The sequence below is a fragment of the Callithrix jacchus genome, chromosome 19 (genome assembly GCF_049354715.1).
Source record: "Callithrix jacchus isolate 240 chromosome 19, calJac240_pri, whole genome shotgun sequence".
NCBI lineage: Eukaryota > Metazoa > Chordata > Mammalia > Primates > Cebidae > Callithrix > Callithrix jacchus.
Window position 1 is genome coordinate 9,823,702 of NC_133520.1, and position 23,381 is coordinate 9,847,082.

Consider the following 23,381-nt stretch of genomic DNA (forward strand, 5'->3'; position numbering starts at 1 on the left):
AATATTTTGAGTCCAGAGAATGACTAAATGAACATACTATGGGCTTTGACATCTTCATGTTCTTGCGTTGTTTTACAGTTATTTCCATTGCTTACAATCACAGTTTGATGTTTTCAGTGTTCTCCTATAACACGTTTCAACCGACCCTTTCTACATTCCTGTCATCTGGATCTCATCTCCATGTATGCAAGTTATTCACCCACATGGCCCTCCATCTGTACAAAATTGTTAAGGGGTCTTAAAGATGATTTACTTAAAATTCTAAGCATTTAAATATACCAGCAAGAAGGACTAATTTAAAAGTCGAATTCTATTTCTCTAGAAATGCCCTATATGAGTTAGCTGTCATTGTTAGTGGTTTTTATTAGCTATTGCAAAAATATATGTAATTACATTTTGCAAGTAATTTTTAAGAGTCTCTAAAAATGACTTCTGAGTCAGAACAATGTCCACTTGGGTGGGTGGACAAGTGGGTTTCTGTGAGTCTGGCACGATGTTGGATGGAGGCCTGCACTGGCAACGTTGTCCTGTAGAATTCAGCTCTTCAGCTAGAATGTTGGCTAGTAAAAACAACTTCCAATCAGCACCCCAAAAAGCCTCTTTGCATCAATTCATGAGTATTTAAGTTGAACGAACATTTTGAATGTAAGTATTCAATGAGGATTTAGATAACCCTTTAGGCATTAAGAAACAGCTGAATTAATAGAATAGGGTTAAAGGTGACACAGGTGGAGGCAGATTGTCATACTTGGGGATAGGAGGTTGTCTGCTAAACTTTAATTATAATTACACTTCAAAACTTTAATGCCATAAGATTAGCTTGACACGCATTTTTCTTGTATCTTTCTTTGAGACACCATTGAAAACATGAATCAGGAAAATACAATCCCACAGAAAATTTGTTTCTAATGAATTGACTTTGCTAAGTCAATCAAATTGCAAGATAAGCCTACCATACAGTTACTAAATAGTTGAATAGTGAAAGTAACTCAGGACTTTTATTCTTGTTTTCAAAATGGCCTTTATACAAAATGATTCACCATAGTTCATAAGAGCTAACTTGAAAAAGTTAAAAACACAAATTAAAATATTAACCAAAAGCAAGAAGCACAGAGAGTATTCTCTTGAACAATGAAACATGGCTTCTCCATGACATTTCAATGACTTAAAATGCTGATGTGATCTGGATATCTTAGCAATGATAAAATACTTTCACATGTCATTTGTTTCCATTTTATTAACACTGTCAATTTAGTGTAGTAAGGTTTGTCACATGAAACAGCAGCCTTCTATGTCTTTTTTAGTGCTTACTCTGGTATTTACTTTCACATCTTTAAATAATATGTTTTAGCTGCTATTTCTTTTCAGTTTTAGACTTTATCATCTTTCCAGGAGGGAACAGTGAATCTACCCTTCTGTGACGTTTGATATTGAGTGTCAATTTTACTGGATTGAAGGATACAATGTATTGTTCCTGGGTGTGTCTGTGAGGGTGTTGCCAAAGGAGATTAACATTCGAGTCAGTGGACTGAAAGAGGTAGACCACCTTCAATCTGGGAGGGCACCATCTAATCAGCGGCCAGCGTGGCTAGGGAAAGAACAGGCAGAGGAACATGGAAGGACCAGACTGGCTGAGTCTTCTCTCCTCCATCTTTCTCCTGTGCTTCATGTTTCCTGCACCTAAAAAATGGACTCTGAATACTTCAGCTTTTGGACTGTTGGACCTACACCAGTCACTTGTCAGGGGCTCTCTGGCTTTTGGCCACAGACTGAAGCCTGCACTGTCAGCTTCCCTACTTCTGAGGTTTTGGAACTTGGACTGGCTTTCTTGTTTCTCACTTTGCAGACGGCCTACTGTGGGACTCAACCTTGTGATCATGTGAGTCAATACTCTTTAATAACCCCTCTTTCCTATATACATCTATCCTATTAGTCCTGTCCCTCTAGAGAACCCCGACTTATACACCTTCTTTTACCTGTGCTTTCTTATTTACCTATCCCACACATGCACCTCTCTCCTCTCCATCCTCCTGCTATTTGCAGTATCTATCTATCATCTATCTATTTATTCATCTATGTATCTATCTCATTTTCTCCCTCCTCTCCTCTCTGTATATGTATATACTTTTAAATACATATAATATTTATATTTTCTTTTTGTGGTTAACAAAACTGTCTTTTCAATTTTTTAAAATTATACTTTAAGTTCTGGAATACATGTGAAGAACATGCAAGTTTGTTACACAGGTATACATATGCCAGGGTGGTTTGCTGCACCCATCAACCCATCATCTACATTAGGTATTTCTCCTAATACTATCCCTCTCCACAATAGGCCCCAGCAATGGATGTTCCCCTCCCTGTGTCCATGCATTCTCTCATTGTTCAACTCCCACTTAAGAGTGAAAACATGCGGTGTCCGGTTTTCTGTTCCTGTGTTAGTTTGCTGAGAATAATGGTTTCTGGCTTCATTCATGTCCTTGCAAAGGACATTGTGAATAAACATACATGTACATGTGTCTTTATAACAGAATGATTTATAATCCTTTGGGTATATACCCAAATGGGACTGCTGGGTCAAATGGTATTTCTGGATCTACATTCTTGAGGAATTGCCATGTTTTCTTCTGCACAGCCAAAGAAACTATCATCAGAGTGAACAGCAACCTACAGAATAGGAGAAAATATTTGCAATCTATCCATCTGACAACGGGCTAATATCCAGAATTTACATGGAACTTAAACAAATTTACAAGAAAAAAACAAACAACCCCACCAAAAAGTAGGTGAAGGATATGAACAGACATGTCTCAAAAGAAGACATTTATGTGGTCAACAAACATGAAAAAAATCTCATCATCACTGGTCATTAGAGAAATGCAAATCAAAAGCACAATGATATACCATCGCACACCAGTTAGAATGCTGATCATTAAAAAGTGAGGGAACAACAGATGCTGGAGAGGATGTGGAGAAATAGGAACACTTTTACACTACTGGTGGGAGTGTAAATTAGTTCAACCATAGTGAACTATTTATATTTCATTCTATGAATATTTATATTTTATTAATGATTACGGTAATTATGTAAACTCCATTTAGAGCTGAGATATGTAGTATTCTATGGTTGTATTTCCTCCCCTGAATAACTTATATTGGCTGGAATTAATAATTCTCATTTAATTCATTGGCTTAGTATTATTACATTTCCTGGGAACAGGAAATGTTCCTTGCTTGCTCAGTCCTATACTCCTACCACCTGGTGTGCTCTTTAGCCCAGACGGTTCACTCAGTAAATATTTATTATGTGGAATGAAATGAGAATGTAGTATTATAATTCCTTGAAGCTAGATTATTTCAAAAGTCTCTATTTTACAGAAAAATCTTTTATTTTTATTTATGTGACTAAAAGACCATTTGTGTGGTAGTCTTCATAATACATTGCAGTACAGATAAATTTAAGTCTCACCCTTTTAAATGACAGAAAATATTTCCAACCTTTGATAGGGATTTTTGCCCTCTTCAAAACATTTCATTTTGTATAACTAGAGGACCTTGATAATATTAGTTTAGGGCAAAGGATCCGAACGAAAGGAGAAAAGTTCCCTTTTCCTCCTTGCAAGGAGTGTGATGGGGGTGTGGCTCACTTCAGTGCTCTGCTGCTCCGACCTCTAGGGGAGCATACAGACAGGTTGGAGCTGCCGGGCTCCAACCCCACGGTGGTGTCTAGGGATGAATGTATACAGCTGAAGCCCCGGTGGGCGTGTGTTACAGGGTGCTCTTTTAGTCTTGCCATTTATAGGTGGCTTGTATTAACCAGCTCAATTAGACCCTATACCTTGTCTCAAGGACAGAGCTTTCTGTATCCCGTGATTTTACCTTGGTGTACTGGAAGAATCCGATCATACATGGGCATGGAAAATGAGTGAAAGGTTTTATTGAGTGGAAGTAGCTCTCAGCAGATGGGAGAGCCAGAAGGGAGATGGTTTTCCCCAGGAGTCGGGCCACTCAGTGGCCGGGTCTCTCCTCCAAATGCTCCAGGCACACTCTGTGTTGTTTTGCTGGTGCCTGCCGGCGCGGTCCTCTCAACGTCAACATCCAGCCACCTGTATGTTCCTCCACTCAGTGCTCCTCTGGACATCCACCCGTCTGTGTCTGCCTGCTAGGGTCTCGGGGTTTATACAGGCACAGGATGGGGGTGTGGCAGATCAGGGTGGTCTTGGGAAATGCAACATTTGGGCAGGAAACCAAAAATGCCTGGCCTCACGTAGGTCCATGGGAGTGAAGGGACCACACCCTTCTCCACTTCCCTATCAATCATTCCACGCTCTTCTCTTCCCAGCACTTCCTTATCACAAGCAATATTTAGATATCTCTCCTTTTACTTACTCTAAATAGCTAAAAATGCATTTACTTGCAGTGACTTTAGGCAAATTATCCTTTCTGTTTTTCAGTTTACTCATATATAAAATAGGAATATTAGTAGTATCTATTTCAAAGGGTTGTTGTGAAGATTAAGAGTTACACTACATATAAAGTGCTTATGGCTGGGCGGGGTGGATCGCACATGTAATCCCCGCACTTTGGGAGGCCTAGGCAGCACATCACCTGAGGTCAGGAGTTCGAGACCAGCCTGACCAACATGGAGAAACCCCATCTCTACTAAAAATGTAAAATTAGCTGCGTGTGTGGCGCATGCCTGGAATCCCAGCTAATCTGCAGTAGCTTAAACCTGGGAGGTGGAAATTGCGGTGAGCCGAGATTGCATCATTGCACTCCAGCCTGAGCAACAAGAGCAAAACTCTGTCTCAAAAAAAAAAAGTGCTTATAATTGTATCTGAAATAATATATTGCCAGATAATGACTTACCACAGAGATACAATGAGCCATCAGGCATATATTGTATATGGGAAGCTTGCAGAAATACATGTAATTGTAGTAAAAATAATAAATTACGTCATGTGGAAAAAACAACGATGTTTACTTGAGATGATAAGACATAGCAATATTTAAGGGGAAAGTTTTCTGCACTGGAGAGAATCCCAGTTGCCTACCTAGCATTGATTTTCTCACTTTCCAACCTTTTTTTTTTTTTTTTTTTAGCAGAATGTAATTACATTCAGGTATCTGCTCTCCATGAAGACATATGCTTTATGAAAAGGTGATTGTATTCCCAGTTGTAAGTAATAAACTCCAATTTGGCTAAGCAAATCATGATAATTCCACTTCTCTCATCAGTGACTGGTTTAGAAATGGGCATATGACCCACATCTGGCCAATAACATGTGAGAGTTGGTCTTACGAAAACCTTTAGGGAAGGTTTCTCACTCTCAAGAAAAAGCCAGGAAAATAGATGGTTTCTCTTTGTTCTCTTGATGATGCTACATCTGAATGTGATGCCAACCATCTGTCTACCAGAAAGGGTGTCAATCTGAGAGCAAAACTAGCCCTCTTACCATGGCAGTGCCAAATGATGGCATGAACTTGGGTTAACAGCCTGGCAGCACTGTGGAGTGCTCTAGGCTTACCCAACTCCTGGACTTCTTTTTGTATGAAGTAATACGTTTATTTCTTAAGTCAGTATGAGTTAGTATTTTCTATTATATGCTGTTCCAAAGCATCCAAGCTGATAGAATACCCTTTTAAAATAGACAATAAGGAATAAGTTATTATTTAGTTAAACATATACTGCTCTCTTTAAGAAAACCATATCATGGAGAAAGGGCAATACAGTAACATTCCCTTCTTTCTTCTATAAGGTATCAAAATCCTAAGATTAAATTTTTTAAATGTCATTCTTCAATTATTTTTGTTGCCAAGTCCTATACAACGTAAAAACATTCGTGTGGCAGTTTTCCAAAGCTATGTTGTACAGCAAAAGTTTCCATTTAAAATACAAACTTCTTCCCCAAAGGGGACACACTAAACTTAAGGAAGGCTGGCTGTTTAAAGTGCAAGACTACAACATTTTTGGCACTGTAATTGGTCAAAATTAACAAAAAGATGCAAAAATAACTTTAACAAGTGTTAATACTTATAAGTAGGAAGAAAGCCCAAATTGATTTCAGCAACTAAGAAATATTAGCCAGGAAAAACACAATATCAAAACAGACACCACAAGTCAACATCCAACTCCTGCTTTGGAAAGAAGAAAGCAGAGCAGAAAGTAAAGATAATTCTGAAATCTTCTCCTCTGATTTAGATTTTTTTCTCTACTGGAACATGGATGTGCTACTAGGATGTAAGCTCCTCAGGGCAGAGATTTTTGTCTGCGTTGTTAACCATCATCTCTCAGCATTTACAATAATGTTCAATGAATGTTCACTGAATTCATAAATACATACACTGTGATCTTGGCAGAATTGGGCCCCTGCAGAGGGGTGTGAATAAGTTCAAACAGACAGATGCAGTTTTGTCTACATATCACTTGTTGAGAAGAGTTGAAATTGTCTTAAAGTAGACATTGGCACTTTCTACTTGTCTAGTTCTTATAACACAATCATAAGATACTAAATGGCTTTGCAAGTAACTTAATTAAGTGCACTATTCTTTATATATCATTTTAAGCTTTTCTCCTAGTTAATACACATTCCTCATGATATTCATCTTTACACCAACTACCAAAAGTAGCTTGGAAATTAACTCTCCTATTTTTGGATAGAGAAAATGAGGCAAAATAGTTTAGCAATGAATATTAACTAATAAACAGTTAGCTGTTGAATATCTATGGCACACAAAATATCACACAAATTGCCCTGGCATGCATGTTGGAGTTGTTTGTCAGCAACAAAGCTGGATCAGAATTTGAAGTCATCAAGTATTCACCTTTGTTTTTTTGGACTATGTGTTATTTCAAAGAGGTTTCATATCAGCTACCAACTACATTCAGCTGATGGCAGCTACTTGATGTGCTGTGTTGAGAAGGGTTAAGAACCTACATGGCTTTTCAGGGAAGAATATTTTGACTGATGATCAGTCTCTTCCAAGAACTGAGTGGGAGCAGAACACATGCTGTATATTTGGCAGCATTTTATAGTCAAAAACAAAATGTGGCCTGCATAAAAACTAACAGTAACCTCAGGGAAAACCGAGGCAGAAAACAGAGGTTCACATCCCTGGATTCTTATGAAATAAATGTAAAAGAACATCCGAATAAACTAGCAGTTAAAAAAAGCCAACCAGAAATGACAGCTATGTTATCATCCAGTATTGCATGTCACTTGTCTGGTATCACTGTACTAGGCACTGAGAGAAAAGAAAAGATAAAGAGATAGATAGCCCTTACCCTTGAGTTCAAAATTTGTAGTGGGTACAGGGCCAACATGTAAAAGAGGAATATAGAAACATGGAGAACAGTGAACATGAGTGACCATAGACACTTGGGGCAAGGCATTGGGTCACTCAAAACTTGTATCTTAAATGTTTAGTCTGTCAATTGAGGGAGGAGAAAAGAGCATTCCAGGTATAAGGAATAATATGCTACACACAAAGTTATGAAAAGGTTTGGCCTGTTCAGGAAATATTGGCATGGCAGAAGCATCAGGGGTGTGTGTGTGTGTGTGTGTGTGTGTGTGTGTGTGTGTGTCTGTCTGTCTGTCTATGCATATGCACTGTAACATGGGAGACAAGAGAGGCAGAAGGTGAAGCTGTGATGATAGGTAAGGACCAGATTGTGAAGGGATTTACCGCTGAGTAAAGAATTTGAGTGTTGTTCTGAAGACAGACTAACATGGGGAGCCAGCAGGGCTTATTAGGTAGTGGAACAGACCAATAACTCTCAGGACACATGGGAAATAAATAGATGGAAAAAAGAGAAACCAGAGGCTGGAGGATCCATCCAAATTGATGATGAGGAGCCTAGAACTAAGATGGAGACAACAAGGAGGGTTTACAGCCACAGTGGAAAGATGTTACTTTTATAGAACATCAAAAGCATCTGTTAACTGACAAGTGAGAAGATGAGAGCAGGGATGAATAGATGGTGATGCAAAGGTATTATGTGGAGGAAAGTCACTTTTTAAAGATCACAAAAGGTGAAGCAAGTTCCATGATGAACCGCAAAAAGAGTAACTCTCAACTTCTGTCTGGCTCTTCATATTCAATCTCACCACCCATTTTATAGATAAGGAAACAAAAACTTAGAGAGATTAGTGTTTTTTTTTTAAATTTTCCAACCCAAATCACACATCTGGTAAATTGTTTTGAACATTCTATGGCTGGTGAGCAACCAGGAGAGGAGGCCCCGCAGGAAGTTAGAAACATGAGTCTGGAACTAGGATGAGTGCATGGGGCCAGAAGTATAGACATGGAGCCAGTAGTCTGAAGCCATGGAAAGAGCAGCTCAGCCAGAGAGAGAATAAAAGGAAACAATAGAGCCGAAAGGACCTTCCACACGAACGGACTAACAATGAGTGAGTCATTGAAAGAAACAGGGAAATAGCTGAGAAAGACCAAGAAAAACTAGACAGGAAGGTACAAGTTTCTAGAATCAGAGATTGATCAAACCCTATAAAGATATGGAAAAGATAAAGACTGAAGCAGGCTATGGAATTAGAAAATTAGAACTCTGAAAGAAATGATTAATAACCTTAAAAAACTCCTAAATATGCAACTCTACACTGTGACTATAAAAATTAGATTGGGCCTGCTATCACATGGAGGCAGAGGCAGAGACCAAGGCATTCCTTTGGCAAAGTAGTAAAAATTGAGCTAAAAGCAGCTTGAATATAAAATATCTACAAAGGAAATAGCTCTGAATCGAGAACATTTGAGTTTTATGTGAATTTTAGCCATTTTTTTTTCTGAACACTACCATGATGGCAGTGTGGAACAGTGACAATGGCATCCATAAAGAGAGTTCTGTTTCCGTCCTGCATATTCAGACCCATGAGCACGCCACTGCTCTTCTTTGGATCTCTGTTCTACATGTATAAAATGATCATCTCTGAATTCCCCTCCAGTAATGAAAGTTCTTTGATTCTATGGAAGAACTGAGACAATGTTAACCAGCTGACCTAAAACACATGACACTTCACAGGATAATTAAGAAGTCCCCCTCAAAAATGCATTTCAGCTACTATTTGACATTGATATTTTTTTCTCTTGCCATTTAAAAATACTGTTGTTAGACTTACCTAGAGATTTATTGCCGCTGAAGTAAAATATTTTAATAGAGCCATTTATTTGCTCTTGCCAGTTAGTTCAATTTGTGAACTCTCATTTTTAACACTTCTTTCTTGTTATATAATCAAGAAGCTGACTTAATACCTAATGCCCAAAGGAAAGACTTCTGTCTCTCATGGACACCCCCCCACACGATATTTCAATTTCAATAATTTCATTGGCAAAAGAACACATACCAGAAGTTGCCAAAATTAATATGTTAAGTAACTAATATGTCAAGTATATCTCTAGTTTCAATTGGACAAGCCAACAACTGAATAGGAAAAATCAGAGTAGGGAAGAAAGGGAGAGACAAAAAAATGAGAGAGTGATTTTTAACTTAAGTAATTCTGTGCCCGTAAGAGTAAAAAGTGAAACACCAAAGGAAAAACAAAACAAAACACCAATTATGAATTTATCACAATAAAAACTGAAGCAACAAGTTATTTTGAAATCACCCTAAAACGAATTTAAGATAAAATGCAAAAGCATCAGACTTGCTCATCACTTCTTTTTAAAAAAAAAAAAAAAAATCCCAGAGGCTCTGAACCAAACTGTCGGCAAAAACGTAAGTCTCTTATGTGCATTTTGCCCAAAATATGATTTCTTCAAAACAGGACATCCACTATTCATCATGGAACCATTAATTCTATTCTCGTTATAAAAATGACATGACTTTACAAATTAAATAAAAAACAAAAGGCCTAAATAACATCACAGAGAAAAAGCACATAATGAGAAGATAGCACAAAAATATATTTTGAAATAATACCTTACATTTTTGTAAAAGTCCACTCAATGTTTAAAATAAAATTTCACACTAATTTTCTAAAGTACTGAAGGGCTAGAAAGCAAAGAATAAAGGTTTTGCAGGAGGATTAACAGGATTTGAGGGAAGTCAATGGAAAATGTTGAAAATGTTGATCAAACTGTACGGTCTCTGGACAATAAATTATTTTTCACTTTATTTCCTTTAATGAAGAGAAATTAAGGAGGTAAGTGATGGTAGGCTGAGGGAAGACATCCAAACTACCCAAAGGGTGTCCTATTTGTTGCTACTTCTCTTTCAGGTGAGAGAAACCTGGTCCATCTCAGCTTGGGCCCATGCTTTTATATCTAGTATTAACATTCATTCTGGATGGGTATGGGGTTCTTCCCTCTTTCAGACAACAGTTACTGCTATGGTTTGAATGTATGTGTCTCTCCAAGATCCACATGTTGCAATTTAAATCCCAAGGTAATGGTATTAAGAGGCAGAACCTTTCGGAAACTGATGAAGTCGTGAGGGCTCTGCCCTCAAGAATACATTAGTGCTCTTCTAACAGAAATTGAAGGAAACTCCCTAGTGCCTTTTGCCTTTCCCCTTCCACCATGTGTGGACATAACATTCTGCTATATGAGAATTTAGCAAAAAGACACCATCCTCAAGAAAAGAGACAGCCTTCACCAGACACCAAATCTGCAGCCACCGTGCTCTTGGACTTCTTCATCAATTAATGCTTCTATGGTATTTTGTTACAGCAGTAGGAACAGACTAACACAGTTACAGAGACACACAGGTGCCCTGAGTGTAAAAGAAGGGAAACTTACAGTCCTGTTAAGCAGAAACCAAACAAGTTGATAGACAGTTGACTGGTACACCTGGAAGATGAGGCGGGTGGTGTGCATGATAGTTGCTAAGGAAAAACTGGCAACAGTGGGACTTCTAGAGTCCATCATGAGAAACTTTGATCCATTTGAAGATGGCAGTGAACCACCTCAGAACTTTGTTTTCTAACTGGAAATGCCTGCTTTCAGGAAGCTTTGGCCCTCTCAGGGAGATTTCCCGGAGACAAACAATTTCCCATGGGAAACCAAAAATGGGCATTGACTAGTATTAAGAGTCTTATTGTTTAGATTGAGTTTACACAGCTGAAGAGGTTGATGCCCTGAAGAGTGCGAAGCTGATCCCTCGAAATTAAAATAAATTATTGCAAGCAGCTGCCACATTGCTCAAAATGGAAATGTGGTTTGCTTACTGCATAGTGCCACTCTCCTTTTCCATGGAGAGCCCCGTAATCCATCCATCCCTTTTCCTCTCACTGCCTTAACTGGTATGAGGATGATTTGAGATAGGACAACATCTCCCTGCTCCCAAGAGGGATTAAAAGCTATACACCTATACAATAGTTTCAAGAATGTCGGGTAGGGAAAGGATTCCAACTTTTGTGGCTCTGTTGGATCCTAGCATGTGAGTTATCATCCTACTGGGTCCCATACCGTGAGGATATGTCCAAATTTGAGTTCGGGCAGAGATCAAAGTGGGGAAGGGAAGTTACCATAACCTGAGGGTTGAGTCCTCTGTTGTTTTAACATATTGTTGTTTTGGCTTCTACTGCTGAAAGTAGAAGTGGTGTTGATGTCACATGCCTATACTGTGAATGCTTGCAAGTACCAAAAGGGATTTTACTAATTGGAAACAGCCAGATGTAGAGGGGTGCTAATACTTCTGCAGTCCCACATCTTCAATGATCCCTTTGAGTTACACATCTCCGTGACGCTAATGTTGCCAATGGGAGTCTCTGACAAAGGGAGGTGGCCTCCACTTGGAGGTGCCCCTTAGAATCTGAGCTTTCCCTCCCTGACACAGCTACCAGCAGTTACGCCTCTTTTGAAAAGCAGCAGCTATTAGTTTACTATTAGGTGGGTTCTGGTTGAAACTGAGCACCCGACCCCCAGGGGAACTGTAACTCTTTGGCTTGATATTTCCATTTTGGCAAGACAACTCAGACTCCATGACTAACAAAGTGAAAAGGGTCCAAAAAAGCTCACTTGTCAAATAGAAATGGTAAATCAAGAACACAATTAGCCTGGCCTTGATGATACCTAGGTGCTACATGAAAAGATGCAGCTCTTCTACTCCACCATCTGTAGCAAGCTGCTGGCTCAACGGAGACCCTGAGGTTCATAGACGTTCCCCATAATGCCTTGGCCTGCTTTACCAATACTTTGGCTATGCTGAAATCTGCTGGTGTCTACTGGGTAGCTTCAACTCCTCAGTCTCAGGCAGGGCCAACTATTCAGAACCAAAAATAGACACAGTCATCACTGCAGTTAGTGGGCAGAACTCAAGGCTGTTCTCACAGCTCTGATAAATACTACCCTTGATGAACCTTATTGTATTTTTACTGACTCTTGAATTGTTGCCATGGCCTGATATATTTTGGACTGTCACTTTGAAAACTACAGACTGGCAGATTTTAAAACACCCCTCTTTGGCACTGCAAAGTAAGAAGACAAAGATGATAGAATCATCTGGGTCACTCATGTACATGGTCCCATTGTGTGTTGATACTGTCTGTGGTCAAGTTGCCAACTGAGCCTGCACTGCCTAGATTGCTATCCTTGCTTACCTAAACCACCATCACAGCAGATATGGCAACACATCAACCATCACATTGGGCAAAAAGTAAAAGACCCTGTGTTTCTGATGCATAGGCTTTGACTGCATGCCAGATTTTTGATTCTTGCTAAAAGTTGACCCGGCTGTCTTGCAATAAGGGCAGCCATACAACATGGGTCATTGCCACTGACCATATCTGTTTTTGACACATTAATTACCTCTGCCCTGTGACCTCCTAGGGGTTGTAAATGCTGCCTTACTGCAGTTGACACTTTTTAGGTTATGTATTATTCCAGTCTCATAAGTTTACTCCAGGCACAACATGGCGGCCTAGGAAACTAATCTGTTGTATTTTTCACTTTACGGGCCACTTGGTGTTGGACAATAATGTGCCTTTTACTGCAAAACAGTTCAACAATGGGCTAGTAGATTTGATGGACTTCTTATGCTTCCTGTAATTTTCAGGGATCTAGAATTGTTGAACATCAGGGTTTTCTCTTCAAAAATCGACTCAAGAGATGTCATGCGTAGCTTTAGCTCCTGTACTTTCTTCTGGTTCACATGCCTTAGTAAGGCAGTTTGGTCAGTAAATGCAGGTGTTCCCAGAAAGAGATCATCTCCTTTCAATGATATTCCAGATGAGGGTCAGAAGGAAAGTATTGAGAGCTACTTTGAAAATCTGGGATTCCATCTGACCATTACTGGGCATAATGATGCTCTTTTCCCTAATAGTATCCCCAGGGAAAAGCCCTTCTTTTCTCTAAGGGTAGTGGGTACTAGTAGATGGCTGTCCTTGTTGGTACACATTCTGGGAGGCTGCTTAGTAAAAAGGAGGCAAGATATTTAAACTTAATTCTGGTTAACAGATACAGATTTACTTGTCACCCTAACATGGTCTTAGATCAAAAATATAATGGCTAATTGATTGAATATATTATTCACCAAGTGCCCTACAGTGATCCCCGTGGGCCAAAGTACGGTGGCATAATGGGTCTCTGTACGTTTTTAAATGCCCCAGTCCCTTTTGTACTTAGTCCTTCTGGAGGATAGCTCTGGATTAGGGACGACTGGAAAAAAGATGAAGTTATAGCTTCTGAAATGGGACATAAATAATGTGAAAGAGGAGGGAAAGCAACAATTCTAGGACCTGAGAACACTCCAGTTGTACACAGAAGGAGCTTTAATAATTGCTGTCTTCCACAATCACCCCTGGAGCTTTCCTTGCAAAGGAAAACAACATGATGCTGTTCTCTCAAACTGTTGCCGGCACCTTACATTTAAAGCTGAAATTAAATTTGACTGCTAGGCCTGCCATACCTCAACAGAGGACACTATTTTCCTCAATCTTACTGAGAAGTTTATGGAAACAGCAAAAGGGAGCCCTAGCTCCTGTACCACACCTGTGTGTGTGTGTGTGTGTGTGTGTACACACATACACAAACCCAACCTACTAATACCCACGGGTATCTTCCCCATTTCCCATAGAATGAAAAGTTGTCACTATTCGTTCTGTGGTATGAACAGATTCCACCCAGCTGCTGGTGCAGGCAAAAGGCACAGGAATGACCCTGGGCATCACCTGCATAAACCAAGAACTAGACTCAATTGTTTTAACTGAACTGGGAACTTGAAGGCTTACCAGATTGTCAGAAGACTACACTGAGGACACTGTGACCTATTCCCATGACTGATACTGGTCCTGTTTGGGGAGGCCTAATAAGTGTTAACTTGTCTCTAGAAAACATGGTGACTTTCACCTTTTGCAAGAGACTTTGTAATTTAAGGAAATACCACAAATCACTCTTGTAGACTTCAGGTGACTGCAGGGATCTCTCCAAAATGAGGCTTCCCTTGGTTATTAAGGAAAACTTTCTGGAGAGGAAACTGATACAGCCTGAGGGCCCATGATACCTACAACGGGAATAACTGTGAGAACGATTAGAAAAGTTGGTATGAAGTTTGTGCCTGTCTTTAGCTAAAATGATTAATGGTACCATCTTGGCCCTGGAAGCATTCAGGTCCTCCTCAATTCACTGGCTACGGATGCTATGGATGGCAACTTTGTCCTAAACTTCCTCCTTGCAGGCCGAAGTGGAATCTGTGTACTTGCTCATACATCCTACAATGCTGGGACTAATGCTTTGGACAAAGCAGGAAGGTCAATATAGAAACTTAACGAGGAGGACAGCTGGCCTCCTAAGGCATGCCTTTAATCATCATGGGATTTGTTTGGCAGAATGGGGCCAAGACCCCCAGGGGGCACAGTGGATGTCAGTACTTCAGGTTGGCCTCATTCTGGTGCTTGCATTCTTATTCATGGTTGTCTTAATTCAATGCCATATGAAACAAATTGGACTGATTTCACTGCAGCTAAATGGCAGAACTGAACAAATATGAAAAATACAACACATGCATGGGTCTATATCTTACCTTCACTATAGGATAAGTCTTCCCTTCAGAAGAGTTTACATGTGTACACTCAACATTTCTTGAGAAATAGAATTAAAATATAACAAACAGCCTGTTTGTTCTCTCTAAATACAGTTCTAGCTCTTCATGTGTTAAAATTTCTCAAAGGCTGGTGAATCAGTTGTCTTGAGTGATCAGATATTTTCTTGAAATGTTTACAAGTGTGTCCAATTATTTGGCTTCCCTAGTCCACGCTGGAAGAAGAATTGTCTTGGGCCACACAAAGAAATACACTAACACTAGCAATAGCTGATGACCTAAAACCAAAGGCAAAAAAAGTCTCTTTGCTTTAAGAAAGTTTATGAATTTGTGTTCATTCAAAGCTGTCATGGCCCACATGTGGCCCAAGGGCTGTGGGTTCGACAATCTTGGTTTACATGCTTTTGGTATTTTCTTGAAATGTTTGGTAATTTGTAATTAAATGGCTTTGCTAATTCTGTGCTCTTGTTGTATATCGAGGAATTTTTCATCTAATGAAGACATTGTTTAAATCTGTTTTGAATACTAATATCTGGACATTTTCTTTTACATATGAAAGTACTGCACATGCTCAGATATAACCAGTCTGCTTCCTATTTTGTTCTCAGTTCTTTTTTGTTATTCTTCAATTGAACTATCCAATTTCCTATAAACAAACAATATATTTAATTTCCTTACTACTGATGGCTTTTTCGTATTGTTTTCAGCTGAGAAAAAATGAAATCAATAAGAATTGTACTTCTCTTTAAGAATCTATAAAGTAATGAAGCCTGTTATAAAAATTCAAGCAGAAGAAATATATAATAAAAACTGAAAGTCCCTCTTTACTCACATCCTATTTCTCTCCTTTTGCAAAATCCAGTTCCCACAACACATAAATATAATTTATTGTGATAATGATTTATGCTTTCTTCTTGTTGCAATTTCTCCTCACTCATGTAAGAAAGTATCAAGGCTACTTCAACTTCCTGGCCTTAGGAAATGTTTATATGTGCAAAGCAACAGAAAGTTCTGGGGTGGAGCGGGGTTGGCGGGGGTGGGGTGAGAATGCAGAGAATGGTTGAGTGGTTTCTTTAGAATAAAACCTGAAACTCCAGGGTTCTCAGACTTAGCAATGATTTGTCAGGCTCAAATACTTGGCTTTTAGATTATATATATATATATGGGCATTCACCATCTCAAGGTGAATGAGAAGATAATTGAAGGTCTTCTCTGAATACATTGCCCTGTGCAAGGGGCCCAGACCTTGCATGATTTAGAATGAAGTAAGAGTTCATAACTAAGACTGAGTATCCTATCAGCTGATTAGATGGAGGACTAGAATTGAAGACCATATAAAATGATCTTCCACACATAGTCTATGAAGAAAGATTTATAATCATTACACACACACGCACCCCTCCACCTCTGGCAAAACAATACTAGCAATACCTTGAATCTGTTTAACTTTTCATTTTGTTAAAGACTTTCACATATACTATTTAAATGGATCCTCAATTTCACAAAAAAGTATATTAAAACAGAAGTAGAGATTTACCCTAGAATACATAATTTTTAAGTACAGAACAAGCATTCATTAAAAGATCTGGACTTCTTTCCTTTATACTATATGTGGTATATACACTGAACATCTGTCACAGGCATGATGACACATGCATATAATATGCATGCTCTTAAGGCAAAATGCAACCATGAGGATTTTAAACATGAATGGCACAGAATATGGTCAAGATGAAACATTCAAAATTTCAAAAAGGTGAAGGTCATTACAAGCTTTAGAAAATTAAAGCACTGCGTGAGTTGAGTCTTTTCTGAAGGGATTTTATTAAATTCTCAATCTCAGAGCAATGAAGAGACTTCTGCTTTTGACCAAGATGATCAAGATGGAGTAACAGGGTCCAAATTAATTCTACCTGAAACAACTAGAAAGATGGACTACATAAACGCTTTTACATATTGGACTCTGGCAGCGCAGGACAGTCATCCCTTAAGAAAGGAGGACAAATGAGGTAAGCTCTAAGGAATGCCAGAGCTTACTGTCTGAATCAGAGCTTTCACACGGCAGCCTAGGGAAGGAGATCTAGCTGGGGTCATGAGAAGACTAAGCTGGGAGTCCACGGAGGTCAAAAGCTTAGAGTTCACAGAGCAGAGTACTGCACACAGAGTGCCAGAGATCTGCAGAGGCACCCCCACAAGTCTTCAGTAGAGTACTAGTCATCAGATGTGTGTGAGGAAACCATGAACCTCCTGAAAGGAAGAAGTGCAAGAGTTGGGGTTCACATGTGGATGGGAAGTTTATGCTCCCACTAGCTGTAGTGTAAACACTTCACAATCCAGACAGTATCACATTAGAGTATGTCAAAATGTATCACTTTAGTAGTGGAGCACCGTTAGTCCTGGACTAAACGCTGCTTTGCTACCATCAGGAAGTCGCAAAACAAAGTCTGAAAGGGTAAATAATTGTATTCCACGACAAAGCTGTGAATATTTATAGAAATGCAAAAATACCAAGCACCTAACAAGATACAGCTCACATGTCTAGAATCCAATCAAGTCATTAGACATTATAAAGGGACCAAGAAAATAGTACCTTGATGAGGATAAAAGTGAATCAATATATACAAACTCGACTCAAAAAATAAGGATATTAAAAATTGCTATGATTATATTCCATATATTAAAAAAGGCAGAGATTAAGCATATTATATGGAAAAAAGTAAGAAACCAAAAAAAAAACTACTAGAGTTGAACACTATCTGATATGAGAAATACAGTGCATTTTAGAATAAAAGATCAATGAACTTCACAAAGTATTTAAGGCAGAAGAAAAATGACATATGGAAATTTAAAGTGATATCATGGAATGAAGAACATTAGAAAAGGAAAATGTAAAGGTAATATAAAATTTTTAAAGGATAATTTAGCTTCAGGCTGCGATGTAGTAACAGGGACTCTTTCACTTGAGACAAAGAAACAAATAGCAAAATACGGGAAAAAATTCTTTTCAAAGGCAGTGGACATTGGGTAGTAAAAGACAGTGAACCCTCAGAGACGGGAAACGGTGAGCTTTATGATTACTCTGGCTTACTGACTTGAGTGAGTTCCCAGTCCATGGTACAGGGAGGATAAATCCATGCAAAACCTGTTGTACTCCCTGAGGTGAGACGCAGAGTTACGATAGATCAAGCCGGCTACAGCTGATAGGGCAGAGTATCAGAGACTAGTGAGGTACACAGACAGAGAAGCCCTGAGATCTTGAGATGTTCTATCTTGAGTATTAACCGACTACTGATCACCATGGGTGTGAGTAAACGCCCTCAGGCTGGAGAAAGAACCACCCAAAAATATCAGAGGGCACTCCAAGCACAAGACACGTGAGAAATTATACCAAGACAAACAACAATCAAGTTGGACAAATCAGTGATTAAAAGAAACCACTAAAAACAGCAAGAACAAAAAGACACAACAGATAGAACAGAGATAAAAATGACAGAAAATGTATCGTCTGAAATTATTCAAGTAAGAAGATAGGAAAACAATGTGTTTAAAACACTAAAACACATTAATCTGAAATTCTACATTCAGTGAAAATACCTTTCGAAAACAAATTAATAGCAATACTATATAATTTCTTCCAGAAAACAGAAGAGGAGAAAATACTACCCAATTTGTTTTATGAAGCGAATATTGTCCGGATACCAAAACCAGACAAAGATAGTTTAAAACAAGCCAAAACTACAGGCCAAAATCTTTCCTGAACATAGACACAAACATCCTTAACAAAGCATTAGTGAATACAATTCAGCAATATATAAAAATAATTATACAATATAACCAAGGGAGTTTATTTCCAGAATGCAAGACTGACTCAATATACCAAAATTGAGCACCACAGTAACACACTGAAAAAGAAAAATCACAAATATATTAATTGTTGCAAAAAAGTCATGTGAGAGAATTCAGCAGCCATTCATGGTAACAACTCTCAGAACAGCAGGAACAGAGAGGAGTATCATCAATTTGATAATGGACATCTATTAAAACACTACTACAGCTAACATATTTAACGATGTAAGACTGAATGCTTTCTCTGAAGACTGGGAATAAAACAAGTATATCTGCTCTCACCACTCTTATTCACCATAGTACTAGAAGTTCTAGCCAGTGTAATAAGAAAATAAAAGAAAATAAAAGGCATATATTTGGAAAGGAAAAACAACAGTGTTTTATAGATAACATAACAATCCTAAAAATCTACAGAAAAACCCCTAAAATTAATAATTGAGCTCTATAAGATCAAGACCAACATATAAAAATTGTGATTTAATATGCTAGATAAAAAGCACATGAAAAGTGAATATAGTATTACAAACCACTTAAATCAATTACAAAATAAAACACAAGTATAAATCTAACAAAACGTACAGAACTTGTATGTAGAAATCCTCAAAAACACTGATGAAAGAAATGAAGTTTCTAAATAAATGGAGTAACATTATCAAGTTTGTAGATTGGAAGATTTAACATAGTAAGGATGCAAATTCTCCCCAAATGGACATATAGGTTTAAAATAATTCCTATCAAAATCCCAGCAAGATTTTTTTTGTAGATACAGACACGGTTATTTTAAAATTTATGTGGAAAGGAAAGGAACAAAAATAGTCAAAAACAATCTTGAAAAAGAATAAATTGAGAGGACTTCCTCTGTCTGATTTCAGGATTTATATATATATATATATATATATACACAGTTATAGTAATTAAGACTATGTGATACTGGTTGAAGCATGGACATCCATCAGTGGAACAGAAGACAGAACCCAGAAACAGAACTACACAGGCAAGATCTAGCTGGATTTTGACAAAGGTGCAAAAGTATTTCCAGTATAGGAAAGATACTAGTTTTACTAAATAGGGATGAGACACTGTTAATAAGCATGTAAAAACTGATTAACATATTCATTAAAAATGCAAATTAAGCCACAATATACTACTACTATATACTTATTGAATAGATAAAATTGAAGGATGAGTCATGACTGTTGGCAAGGATCTGGAGCAATAATACTCTCATTCACTGCTGCTAGAAATGTAAAATGACAACTATTTTCTCAAAGAGTTGGCTATTTCTTGGAAGGTTGCAAGTATGCCTAAAATATAACCCAGACGTTCTACTCCTACTTAATTACCAAACAAAAATAACACACACAGGTCGATGCAGACTCTTACATGAATATTCATAGCATCTTTATTTATTACAGCCTCATACTGGATGGAAGCAACCTAAGTATCTGTCAGTGGTGAATACATAAACAAATAGTGATACATCCACACAATGTATTACTGAGCAACAAAACAGATGAACTATTAATGCACACGACATGGAAAAATCTCAAGATAATTTTGTTGAATTTAAGCGGACAGACATTGCATGATTCTACTTACACAAATAGGGATAGTGTACATTTTATCAAACTTAAAAAGTTGTGAGGATCAAATAAAATGAGGTATGTGCCCGAGAGAGAACCAACTAATAAATGAAAATATTATTTATAGTATTTTCATTGAAGTAATACAATTTCATTTTTCAGTCATTATTTAACAATATATTCCTGAAACCAGATCTTGACTCTTCTTATGGTTAACCTTTATTGAGTGTTTATCATGTACTGGTTTTTTGCTATTTATTTATTTAAATATCAATAAAAATCCATAGGATAAGTACTATTAGTATCATTTTACAGATGAGATTGAGACCTAAAGCAGATCAGCAATTTGGGTTAACAGGAATAGAGCTCCACTGAGAATGAGGAAACCTGAATTTCTTGTGTTGACCTGGAAGGTGTGGGAAAGTCTTTAGCCCCTCTATCATCATTATTAAATACCAGTAACAACTACTCAGCTTACTGCACAAAGCTCTTGTGATGATCAAATGAGATAATGTGAAATTGCTTTATAGAGTATTAATGTTATTCTGTGGAAAATTACATGAACACAAATATCTTTGGAAAGGTAATTTATTAAATAAAGTTGTAGAAAAGATAAAATAACACTATCCTAAGTCCTTTCATGTTTTTTCATTGTCCTTATTTAGTCAAAAATACTTTATTTCAAAAATTTAAACATTTAAATACTTAAAAGGTTTCCAAATATTTGCAGAATTGTATCTGAAAAATTATGCAAAGATATTTGGCTATTGATTTTTATTAATAAGACTAGCTACTCTCTACAGTGATAAGCATTTTAATAAGTCAGGAAATTGAGATTTGTTAATATTTTAATTATCCTTATAATTTGGCAGTAAAAATCACTTTTCACATTCATTTTTGTTTTTACATTTCTTCTGGCAGCTTTGTAAGAATCCATGACTTCAGTTTGTCTAACTCAGTTTTGCTTAGCTCATGGTAAACATCTGGAAAACTATAAAACCTGGTGGTCACTCCTAGGGATTTCAACATTGAGTTTGTCTCTTCTGCCCAAGAATGAAGAACTAACTCATCTGCAGTACCATGACACTGAAATAATTCAGGAAGTACACCATTACTTTTCTGAAGAGCCTGCAAAAGAAGATATAAAGACAGAAAAGCTTAAGAAATTCCATCTATGATCATTCTTAGAAATCAGAGAGACCAGGAAAATTCCAATTTTACCAAGGCTTCGATAACAAACGGGGTAAAATACACAAGAACAACAGAAAGAGGTAGTGCTGTCTAACGTACACACTGGTGGGCCAGGCCTGGGGGCTTAGCTGGTTCCTGGCACCACTTAAGCTGTAGCTGTATGTCACTTACAGTAACTCTACAGAGGATGTCTCAAAAATGGCCAAATCATTTCCTGAAGAAACTGAGTGACTTGGGAAGACAGACCTCTTCATACAATGTGGAAGGAGGGAGTAGTACAGAGCTAAGGTAAAATCAAGGGGACAATTACATTTTCGTTCTCTATTCTATATTTGCTTTATCATTTCCACTTCTGATATTGAAGGTGTAACATAATAACTGAAGTTGCATCATATTTATATGTGAGGATATTGCTGGATAAGAACTATCAACTATGTAATTGATTTTTGTTTTATGTTCAAGATGCACAGTAAGCAAACCCAGCTATAACCATCATGCAGTTTTAATATGTATAAAATTTACATATAGGCTCTCTACAACCACACACATATTTATACTTTCCTCCTTGACATTTTGCTTAACAGTATTTCTTGTACAGGACATTTCTAAAACATTAATAATCAGCTGGAATTTAATCGCTATGACTCATTTGGCCATGAATTCCAGGAATGCTCAATTTACATAAAGTGTACAACAGCTGTATGTCTTTTTACAGCTTTATTATCAATTTTGTTTTAGTTTCAACATGTATACATTTTTGTTTCAGTTTTGTTTGGTTTTTTAAATCTGGAACTTACCTGGTAAACAGCAGATGCTTTATTCAGAAAACTAGAAAGAGCAAACACTCCTGCCACATCTTGATGATTTCTATATGCTAAATGCATTGCCATGCATCCTCCCATAGAAAATCCTCCTAAAAGCAGCAAAAACACACTTAACAGAAAAAGCAGAATACATACAATAATTTAGAATATTATATATAACTATTTTCCATAAATATTTAAAAAATATCTGGAGACCTCTAAAGAGATAGAGTGCTAAACAGAAATTTGGTCTCCTGTAAGTCTCATAGAAAAAGGCCTGTGATGCATAAATAACACTTTTCCATCAATGTCACCACTGGTAAAGAGAATTGTGCTATGCAAGGAGCTAGAACTAAACAAATATATCATGTTTATCAAGTAAAATAGCTATCATAATTCAAAATGAGTCATATTACAAGCATTACTTAATACTCAATATCTACTTATATTGTTCACAGTTACAGAAATCCTCACACTGCAACTACAATTAATAACTTGTGCCTTTTTGTTTTACTTGCTAAGCTGTGAGCTCCATGAGGAGTTATGTTTCTAGTATCTCATATAAAACAGATGCTTAGTGAATTTTGAATTAGGAAGAATGATACAAAATTTGGGGAGCTAATTAACACATTTTTGGATTACAATATTATTTTGGAAACTAACTTATGGTGGTATAATAAAAATAAAACATGCATGTCATTATGTGGTTTTTAAAATCAAAGTTTGAAAAAAAAAAACATTAGTCAAACTGTTATTGTCTCTTTAGTGTACCAAATTTTATGTCAGTCACATATACAGATTAAAATACACATGCCTTCCTGTTCAGGAGAACTTTGATGAGGAAACACATCCAACACAGAATATGGAGATAGGTGTGTGAGGTGACAGCAGCAGATAGAATGGCGATTTCAAGGCTGACAACAAGCCACTGACTCAGTGTGACTTTCCTAAGCTTGAGAGAAAGCT

At 37.5% G+C, this 23,381-nt stretch overlaps 1 protein-coding gene across 3 annotated transcripts in view; it reads right to left on the bottom strand.

Moving 5' to 3' along the window:
* Positions 1-20,217: 20,217 nt before the first annotated feature.
* Positions 20,218-23,381, bottom strand: part of LYPLAL1 (lysophospholipase like 1) — a 42,079-nt gene continuing 38,915 nt past the window's right edge. For all 3 annotated transcript variants that reach the window (XM_017966469.4, XM_078356548.1, XM_035280499.3), the window contains exons 4-5: positions 22,410-22,525; positions 20,218-21,549 (exon numbers count right to left, since the gene is read on the bottom strand). In XM_017966469.4, the coding sequence (XP_017821958.2) occupies positions 21,325-21,549; positions 22,410-22,525 (341 nt within the window). In that variant the 3' untranslated portion in view covers positions 20,218-21,324. The remainder of the gene's footprint in view (positions 21,550-22,409; positions 22,526-23,381) is intronic.